Source organism: Belonocnema kinseyi, chromosome 2, assembly GCF_010883055.1.
Source record: "Belonocnema kinseyi isolate 2016_QV_RU_SX_M_011 chromosome 2, B_treatae_v1, whole genome shotgun sequence".
Classification (NCBI taxonomy): Eukaryota; Metazoa; Arthropoda; class Insecta; order Hymenoptera; family Cynipidae; genus Belonocnema; species Belonocnema kinseyi.
Genome location: NC_046658.1, coordinates 41,994,422 through 42,005,450, shown reverse-complemented (window position 1 = coordinate 42,005,450; position 11,029 = coordinate 41,994,422). Strand labels below are relative to the sequence as shown.

General features: G+C 33.4%; 1 protein-coding gene across 3 annotated transcripts in view; it reads right to left on the bottom strand.

The window, feature by feature from the left end:
* Nucleotides 1-11,029, bottom strand: part of LOC117167133 (chromatin-remodeling ATPase INO80) — a 57,386-nt gene that overhangs the window by 32,870 nt on the left and 13,487 nt on the right. For all 3 annotated transcript variants that reach the window (XM_033351824.1, XM_033351822.1, XM_033351823.1), the window contains exons 17-21: nt 3,837-3,989; nt 3,492-3,747; nt 3,267-3,394; nt 3,083-3,177; nt 2,697-2,769 (exon numbers count right to left, since the gene is read on the bottom strand). In XM_033351824.1, the coding sequence (XP_033207715.1) occupies nt 2,697-2,769; nt 3,083-3,177; nt 3,267-3,394; nt 3,492-3,747; nt 3,837-3,989 (705 nt within the window). The remainder of the gene's footprint in view (nt 1-2,696; nt 2,770-3,082; nt 3,178-3,266; nt 3,395-3,491; nt 3,748-3,836; nt 3,990-11,029) is intronic.

Genomic DNA, 11,029 nt, shown 5'->3' with positions numbered 1-11,029 from the left:
TCAGTGCATGATTTTTCGTCATTTTTTGAGGTTATGGCTCAACCATGACGTGATGGGTGATTTTTGATACCGAATTTGAATTCAGCGCCCCAAAATCCATATAAATACGTGTCTTGTTACCAGATCCGCATACTTTTTTTGTGTGGCTGTGTTATCCATAAATAATTCTTTATCTACCAAGCATTGTACTTTTTTAACAGTTACGTGATGATCCAGGATCACGATGACAACAGTCATTTTAATAGTGATTGTTTCTCCGTGTACTTAAGGCCATGTGACGAGAGGGTCACGTGACCAAACCTGGTCTTCGATTTTTCTTTCCCAACGTACTATACGTCTAAACGAAATGAGGTATCGCTCTGAAAGTTTGGGGAATGAAAGAGGAGGTAATAAAGTCCATGTTTCTGCTTTGTTCCGGTGACAATTTTGAGAAAACATTTTTTTGAAGAAAATACTAGTGGAAGTTTTCTTTCCCAACTTACATCCACACGGAATGAGATATTGCGTTAAAAATTTGGCACGATAAATAGAAGGCATGCAAGAATTTGTCTCTGGTCCTAAATAATTAGAATAGTGAAAAAAGTTTATTTTTAATTTCTATTTTGGAGAAATACCGACCGTGCTGTCGTCAAACCCTGCAAGCATGGACATAGGAAACAAGGGAATAGGCAACAAGGGAATAGGCATGCCATTGCGGGGGTGATGCAATGAGGGGGGAGGTCCGCCACCTTTTGATGTCCCGCGACAATAATGGCAGCGCCCACATGTTTATATTTCCATGCACAGTTTGTCGGCAAAAATGCTCGTGCGCATAATCAAATGGCACATCGTAGATGGCGGCTCTCCCCACTCATTGAATTCTCCCCCTCCCGTGAATTCAACCCCGCTCGCCAAATTAGCATGGAATGCCTAGTCCCGTGTTTCCTATGTCCATGCCTGCAAGCAATTTGCAATGTTGTCAATGGGCTAGTTATGAGGTTTATATTTATCGAAGTGGGACAAAACAACAAAAATCGCTTACGAAAATTATGCACCAATAATGCAAAAACTAATGTTTGCACTTGAAATGCAAATAAACATATTTGGTCTGACATACGTATCAGTCTGGTATCAGCTGTATTAAAGCAGCATTAGCGCAACGAGTAAACAACTTCGAACTTCTAAGTGTCTGTGGATAAAACAGATTGCATGATTACCGTCAGAGAAAGTTAAAAGTCAAACTTCTGCTGTAAAACCTAAATGTGTCCGTCGATAATCATTATTTGCATAAATAAACTTTTTTCTTCCTCCAGCTCTTTGCAAGGCCACAAACGATCCTTTAATATTTATCAACATTTTCCGAAACAAAATTTCCGCGTAGTTTAAACTGTTATTTTTCAGTATGGGTGAAAAAATATTAATCTTAGGCCTGACTTGATCAGCTGTTACACTCATCACATGGTTGTCGCACCTGTCCCAACGTCTGATTAATATTTGGGCGATATACAGAATTTTATAAACATACCTAGGCCCAACACGAACTCACAAATCTCACGCAACAATCTGCACAACTCAAAATTCACGAACATCTGTTTGGCAAAAAGTTACATGCGAATGTACAAGCCTCCCAGTAGAAAAAACGAAAAATATGTACTTTAGAGAGCTCAAACACGCACATTTTAATATGAACCGATCTATTTCTCATTTTGCACGCATTTTTTTATTTAGATTGAGAGTTTTTTGGTGGGGGAGGGGTGCCGACAACGCTAAAATAACGGACACCCTATGAATTACCTACCAGTTTTTTGGTAAACCAAACAACATTTAATATATTTTAATCTCAAAGTATTGCATTTTTAATGCTTGCAATTTACACTATTTTTTGAAAAGAGACTAAAAGTTACTTAGTTAAAAAACGTCCAAAAGTTAAAAAGTGTCACGCTGAAAAAAATATAAGCCATGATAATTTAGTAAAATTAATTTATAGCTAGGGTTTTAAAGTGAACAATTTATATTTATATCCCGGTTTATCCTGATCTCAAGAAATTCCCAGTTATTTTTCGGTCGAATGGCTATCCAGATTTGACTATCTATAACACAATTAATATTTGAGATAAACTCATAGAAGAATGGATTAAAATTTTTTAATCTACAATAAACTTAATGTTCTTTTGTCAAATTTGCAAGTATTCTTCCAAATACTTTAGAAAAATATATCAGTTCTTTTAGAATGTGATTATACGTGAGCAGAAATATTTCAGCTTCAATCTGAAAAGACCAGTAAACTACGTAAAACCCATTGTGTATTCGTGACACATTTTGATTCGAAACGAGTGTCTATCAGAAGAAGATTGGAACGCATCATATTTCATGAAGCGTGGAATAATATCGGCCTTGTTGGGGTGGACTCTTGGCCAGGCACGTCGTGTCTCTGAATAAATCAGATTTGTTGGATCGATGCTAGATTGTATATTGGGGGACAAACTTATGGTTTATGGCATTTTTTCATTTCCAGGAAACGTATGCAACACATATACATCTCTGATCTTTCTGTTCCGTAATTTATCACGCGATGAATCTTTTTTATTGTCACGTAGCTTCAGAAATTTTAGAACTATGTCATGAAACAAACGTTGCTTCTTTCTATCAGTTAAACAGAAGGATAATAATATTTTACAGATGATTTAATTTTAAAGCAGAAGAGTAAAAATACGAACCGTGTCTGCGGCCGTAAGGTTAATTCCCAGGCCTCCAGCTCTGGTACTCAGCAGAAAGACAAATATGTCCGCTCTGAAACATGAATCGTGTAGATTTAACGTGTGAGCAACTACCATGCGTATTTGTATGTAAATGGATTCGGGGTCCCAATGCGCACTTGGAGGATTTCGAAGAAGAAATCCTTTCCAAAGCTTATAGCAATTGAGTTTGAATTTCAGGCAAGTGAAAATACGAGAAATATAATTAGAATAAATAAAAAGCGTTCACATATACAGGAAAATTCATAACGAATGAAAAAGGCCCGAATTTAAAGGCAACCTTTAGTGGTTAATTTACATTTAAATTTTAAATTGAGATTTAGCTAGGTATTAAAGGGTTTAAACACCTCTTCTGGAAGTCTGCAACCATGTCCCGACGATCAGAAATCTTCGAAGAACCATCAAGTCGCATGAAAGTGTGCTTTCTATGATACATGTATTCCTAAAAAATAAGCAAATTAGGTTTGATTAGAAATTTATAGAAGCTAATTTATAGAAGTTCTTTGAAAAAGTAATGCTTTCCAGATTTACCTCTAGTAAGTCGATCATTTTCGTCATTTGGGAGTAAATGAGAACTCGATGACCTTGTTCCTTAAGACGTTTCAATAGACTATCCAGCACAGAAAGTTTCCCAGCGTCCGTTACCAAGGTTTGCTTGTCTAGAAAGAATAAGAAATTTCTCGATTATCGTCCATATTAAATAATCTGCATTTCTAATTCTTAAAGTAATAATTTTCAGATAAAAAAAAGAAATACCTGGAACAATGATGTTCGACCATCCGTTGATTGGTGCGCAAGCCACAAGACCACCTGGTTTATGATAAGAGAACGTGGAAGAGGTGGACTCGATCCTAGGACCGATTCTTCCTTGCAAAGGTGTTAAATTCAAAGCTCGTTCACATCCCAACCACAACACAAATTGTCCAAAGAGTCCACCACATTCTTCGTGTCTTTTCCAAGCACAAGAAGCAGCACTGCTACTCACATATAGCTTTCTTGGACTAATTTGAATCTAAAATAATAATTAAAATCAATTCATTTCACACTAAAAATACCAACATTAATAATCATAATCGGGGATTAACTAAATAGATGTCCAACCTTAGGATTAGTGTCACAGACGAAAAACGGAACAGAAGTCTGTTGACAATATCTTCGAATTGGAGCTCGAGGCGTGTGAGGATGTTCAGGTAACAAGGGTAATTTTGGTTCCTCCCCTTGCTCTGGTTTAACAATTGCAATTGCTCTCTGTAACTAAAATAATTTTAACACGATTAGACAATTTTCTTTTTCCATCTTTCGCCTTAGACTAATAATGAGCTAAAAATGAGCCCAAGATCATCGATATTATTTTAAAAAATATTAATTTTTAATTTCAAAATGCAATTAAATCATTTCATTAAGTAAATAAACAATGCTCCATATTTAACCACGCTAGTCTTGCAAATTAAAAAAAAAAAGAATACAATCAATTTTGGATAACACACGTTTAAATGTCTCAATTTAAATTTGTTAAACTACAAAACAAAAAAAGAAGAGGTAAGAGAAAGAAGGCTACCTTCAAATACCCTCCCCTCTTTTATCCTCTCATCTTTTTTTTACTCATAATAAAAAAAAAACTTTACAAAACATCTATTAACGTTTCTGTGTTTATTTAACACACTTTTCATGGCAATAAAAACAAATTGTTCGAATAATTAAAAAACACCCATGTGGAAACAGGATGTTCTCCCCATGAGATTTAACTGAAGATATTTTGCAACGTTTTTTTGGACTCATTTTGAAGATAAATTTCCATGGAATTTTTTAAACTTATGAGGAAATTCATTTCGTATATCATTTAGCCCAAACTTTATGAAATTTTACGAAATTTCTAAGCGCATGCATTGTTTAAATATACACAATTTTATTATTTTAATTTTGGCCTTAGGCTAAAGCTAAAGTGTACGAGACTAGTGTATTCTTATGTATTTTGAGCCGCTGAATCCGATTCCGACCTCAGAATTGGGATTTAACGATAAAATTTCCCGCTAGTCTAGGGCAAAAGCAAAAATTCAAGGGAATTCTGGAATCTGCGAACGTGATAATTGTAATATAGCGGAATGTCTGTACTTTGCAGCTAATGAATGCATTTTTATGTATTTTGATCCGCTGAAACCAAATCCAACCTCTGACATTCCCCTAGGCGCCAGATTTTTTTCTCTAGTCTAGAAGAAAAAATTAAAATCAAGAAAATTCTGAAACCTGCTAATGTAATATTTGTACGATGGCAAGCTGATGAGAACCTTTATGTTTATTGAGTAGCTGAATTCAAATTTGACATCAAAATTAATCTACCGGACGTCATGATTCCCCTAGCCTGGGGGAAATAGTAGGCAATTCATAAAAACTTACGGTTTTACGCAGGGTATGTTCATAAACACTAAGGCTGATCAAAGTTTGTGAGTGAATATAAATTCTTTATGTATCTCGGGTCGCTTAGTACAAGCGTAGCACGTTGCCATCGTACAAATATTACATTAGCAGGTCCAAGTTCGTTTTTCACTAACTTCAGTTCAGATTTTCAAAATGAACTTTTTAAATCTTAAACTATGTTCCTACGTCAATTCGGTGTACTTTGGAAATGATTAACTTAGTGCCTTAAAATCAAATTGGAGCACCGATGCACTTAATTTGAATGAATGGCGACGTGGCTTGAAAGCAAGATGTTCGGCGGCGACGGCACACAGTGGGAAAAAAGTACATTTTTTGATTCAAAATACGATTCCGGCTGAACCTGTGACACATTTGGATGTTTTTTTAAAGCTGATAAGATTTCAAAGAAAGTTGCAGAGTCTGATTTTTAATTTAGTTTTTCAATTTTTTTATAAATAAATAAATGTGACGAAAAAAATGGCAATTTTTTCTATTTGACGTTCCCGGAGCCCGTCAATAATAGGAAAATTATTGTAATCGCCGACGCTTCATAGATTTACATTATATAAAGATATTCCATCATGATACAATAAACAAAGACATTTTTTATAAACAAATGATGTGTTAAAAATGTGTTTTCTATAATCTATAATCAATTTTTTTTTAAATCATGAACCTCATGATAATTTCAGAAAATTCATAATTTCTTGATGAATTTTATGATTTTATCGAACAAATTTAATAAACAAATGCATTAATTTTGGGCATTTGTCGACGGAAAAACTCGTTATATTCAATGTCAGTCCTTTTAATTGGGAACTTTACGATAATTTCAGTAAAATTCATAATTAGTTGATTAATTTTTTGTTTTTGTTATACAAATTTAATTAAAAAATGCATTACTCGGGCATTTGTCGGCGTAAAAACTAGTTTTTTTCAAAGGCATTTCTTTTAATTTCAGAAAAAAGTTCTTTTTTTCATTCAGTACTTTAAGTTGGCCAATACAAGAGGGTTTGAATACAAGGAATGATTGAAAAATACATTTAATAAATGTTATAAATAAATTCTATAACATATGAAAAATCGAGAGACTCACGAGTCTGAAGAAAGTTTCTCATCCAGAATTAATAAGCTAATTCGCATACATTATGGTACGCGGCTTCACCAACACATTATCTCCTCTCCCTGAACCAAATGTTTATGATTATTCTTGTTGGAAACTATTCATCTTTTGACAATCGTAAACTGATATGATTTGCTATGATTAAATAGGTCCTATTAATCAGATGGATTGAAATCAACAGCTCGTGCACAGTTCTTTCGACTTTCAGCGTTAAAGTTCAATGGTGACTGATCTTCATTTGTTAGTTCTTTAGCGAAACAAAGAACAGTCTCATTAATCTGAAGTTAGGCAACGAAAACAACGCATGCTTTTGTTTAGCTCATTGTTTTTCATATTAACGTAGTATCCAGGTGTGATTTAATAGAAGAAATCATCATCGCTGGAGGAATTTGATTTTGAGTTTTTTTAACTATGAACCATATTGTTATTCACACCTGCCAAAGATTCTCTTTCTTCGTTCGCGTTACTAATTTTTTATGTAAAAAGAGTTTTCTCATCGTTTTAAATCACACGTTCTGAACTATTTAGTTTGCAGTATATTTCTGTTTATGTGTGCGGCTTAGTGTATACATATAATTTAGAAATGGATTCTATTAGAGTACCGAATAAGATTCTAAGTGATCTGTTGATAGGAAGTTCCAGCAAAGACGTAAGAATTCTGTTGGATTACCTTCGCACGGCTAACTTGATACATATTAAGAAAGTCAATTTGACCAGAGATATAGTTTTGTGACACTTCATTCAGTCTTTTGAAAAAAGATGGAAGAGTGCGTTCTATAATGCAGACAAATTTTCCAAACTGAAAAATACATGGTTATCATCTGACTCCATCTTATCATTGGATCATACAAAAGTAGGCAGAAGATCATCAGAAGATTTTGAAACTAGTTCCAAATCGAATAAAGAAGGAAAACACTCTCTTTTATTGACTCTCATCCTCAAATTGAAATTAAGAATGCTTTTTTAATAATTCGTGCTCTTCTGGGAAGGGGAACTTGACTAAGGAGATAAGAAGTATGATATCGAAAGCTGAAGATGAAGAACATGGAGAACATAAAAAAATTGAAGGACAAAGGAGCCATTAACATTAGAAGAAGCTATTTCTCTTGCTGAAGACACAAAATTGACGAGACATCAATATGCAACTAATAGACTACAAAGTAAAGCACATAATGCTGACATTTTTCCTCTTTACAAAAGTCTTAAAGAAGCCAAGAGAGTGTCTTCTTCCCGAAAGAAGTATGACAGTTACAGAGTCTGGGTTGAGGGTTGAATTGAAATTATCCACCGTATATAGTGGATGGGAAAAATGTTCTGATGAAGTGTCCATATAAATATGGTTGTGATGGCTCATCTGACCAGAGCGAATATAATGTGGAGCAGAAAAATCAGATTTAGACATTTTTATGATGTCCATAGTGTCATTACGTATAATTAAAACTTGTCCCCATAAAAATAATACGAACTGTTCTGAATGTCGACACCCCTTGACAATTTCGAAGAACGATAATCCTGTATCCACCAGATTATGTAGGCTGCTCATGTTTGAACACGCACCAAAAACTAAGGAACGAACCGCGACAGAAGTAGAGTTGAAGGAAGGAAAAATAAAAAAAACTCAAACCTACAGAAATAAAAGTACCGAATAGTCGTTGTACCATAAATGTCATTCATGAGTTCGCTTTGACTATGGTTGATGGAAAGGTATGTCAGGCTCTTTCCGTAACTCCTTCTGCTATCACATGTTACATTTGGGATGCGACACCATCCCAGATGAACGACTTACCTAAAGTTACAGATATACCAGAGAAGGTACGAAATTTCAGAAAAGGGCTATCTACATTTCACGCGTGGATTTATTTGATGGAACTGATACTGTACATAAGCTATCGTTTAGAATTCTGCAAGTGGCAAGCAAAAATTAACAAAGAGAAAGTGTAAATGAAAACTGCAAAACAGAGAGTCCAAAAAGAATTCCGTGATAAGATGGAGCTTACTATAGATGTTCCAAAACATGACTCGGGGACTTCTAACACAGAAAATACTGCCAGAAGATTTTTCAGAGATCCTGATTTGACATCCGAAATCACACATGTCAACGGGGAGTTGATCCGTAGATTCGGCATAATTTTGTAAGCCATGGCTTCAGGGGAGGCAATTGACACTTTCAAGTTCGGAAAAAATTGTCAAGAAACAGCGCAAATTTACACTACCGTGCACAAGTTTTAAGCCACCCCCTTTTTTTTATCACTGAATAAATTCTCTTAATTACAATTATACCAGAGCTAAAAAAAGTTCTCTTTCAAGATTTTTCAAGATTTTTTCAAGCTTTTTCAATGTTCTTGAGCTCATTTTGAAACTATTTTTCGTTGTATCACAACAGCTTTCGAGTATAAATTGTAAAAAATTTTCTTAATGAATTGCAAGAACTTGAAGCTGTAATAAAAAAGTTTGAAAAATTTGAAAACATTTTATCTGTAGGAAAATCAGAATAAAAGTTAAATAAATACATATTTTGAGGAAATTACATAGAAACTTCATGATTATGAGTTTCATATATTTTACGAAAATATTTTACGATTTATACTCATAAGGTGTTGTCATACGGTGAAAAAAAAGTTTCAAAATTAGACCAAAAACATTGAAAAATCCGGACTATTTCAGAAGTTATTGGAAATTTAGGAACACATTTAAAGTTACACTATTTTTGCAATATCTACTTAAAAACTAGACAAATTGGCTTCACCCTGGGCTTATTTTTTACAGAAATTCGAAAACAATCAACCTTTTAAAGAGAATTTTTGTTAGCTCTAGTATAATTAAAATTAAGGGAATTTATTCAGTCAAAAAAAAAAAAAAAAAAAAAAAAAAAAAAAAAAAAAAAATAGGTGGCCTAAAACGTTTGCACGGCAGTGTACGTCAATCTTTATAATTGGTACAACATGACAGTGACATCACACAAAATTCTCATTCATGGAGCCAAAATGATTGAATCTGCTTTTCTCCCCATTGTGAAAGAAGGAAGTAATCCTGCTAGATCTTGAAGTTCAAGACTTGCTCAAAACATAAAATGGAAGCCTGAAGTCATATGTTGGCAGTGAAAGAAGAACTTTCTTGAGACTCGTGAGTATCCCATTTTTCATATGTTATAGAATTTATTTATAACAAATATTGAATGTATTGTTCAATCATTCCTTGTATTCAAACCCTCTTGTGTTGGCCAACTGTAAGTACTGAATGAAAAAAATAACTTTTTTCTGAAATGTAAAGGACTGACTTTGAAAAAAAAACGAATTTTTACGTCGACAGATGCCCGAATAACGCATTTGTTTCTTAAGTTTGTTTAAAAAATAAATCAAATTTATCAAATAGTGATGTATGTTGCTAAAATTATCATAAAGTTCCCAATTAAAATGACTGGCATTAAAAAAACAAATTTTTCCGTCATAAGTGTTCGAATAATGCATTTGTTTATTAAATTTGTTTGATAAAATCAGAAAATTCATCAACAAATTATGAATTTTCTAAAGTTATCATAAGTTTCCTCATTTAAAAAAATTGAAATCGAAAAAAGCGAATTTTTCTGACGATAAATGCCTAAATGATACATTTGTTTATTAAAACTTTTTATAATATTAAGAAGAATAGTCGTATGAGAAATTTTTTTCATTAAAATTTTGTTTCCATTCAAATTTCTTGCAATATAACTTTTAAAAACATTAAATTATTGAAAATTGTAGAAAACACATTTTCAACAAATAATTTGTTTATAAAATTTTGATTTGTTTATTGTATCACGACGGAATATTGACGAGCACCGGGAACGTCAAATAGAAATGATAATAATAACCAATAATAATAACAAAAATTCTAGAACGCCCGTAGTAGGTGGTAGCTTAGTAATGATCGTGAGTTTTGGCATACAAATATTTCGTCATAAATATGAAATTCTTTGGGAAAATAATCCCATATCCCGAGTACCTGGGTTACCGGGTATTGGCAAAGTCAGAGCTCTAATTAATATCTCACAAATTTTGTCAATTGTGTTTTTTAACATTTCCAACATTGTCCAAATATCGAGAATGGGTTTTGCATGATTCATTGCATTTTAACGCCACTATATCAAAAAATAATTTCAATTATTCGTGCAGAATTGACGGCTATAGATGCGTAAAATTAACAAACATTAAGTTGCTTATAGTTTGAAGATGTACATGTAAACAGAAATGTTCATCTTAAAATAACGAAAACTACTTAAGAAACTAAAATGCTACTATGGGGCATTATTCCTCAACTGCCCCAACTCAAAAAGTCATGTTTTTCGATTGTCTCTAAATTCTGGGAATATGTTCGCCAACCCAACAGTAGTTAATCCACAAACTTATAGACCAGGATTACCAACCCTCCCCAAGTGGGGGGGGGGGGTGAATTTTCAACCCCAATGCCTGCAGGGGTAGTTTCAAACGCCTGTAACTTCCTATCTAATTACGCGATTTAAAATTCTTATGAGGGTTTTGGAAAATGCTTTTTACACGCTTTTATCCTATTTTATTATTTATAACAAAAAAAATGGTTTAAACAATTTTTTCAATAAATCAATTGTTTATTTAACTTTTTTCACAATTTAGGCATCTACGATTTTTTTTAAATAGTGTCAAAAGAAAGCTTGACTTTTTTACTATGAAAAATGTCTAATAAGAAAATGGACAAATTGAAATTCATTGAGTTACAGAGCCGGTTGTAGAGGGAGTCCTCG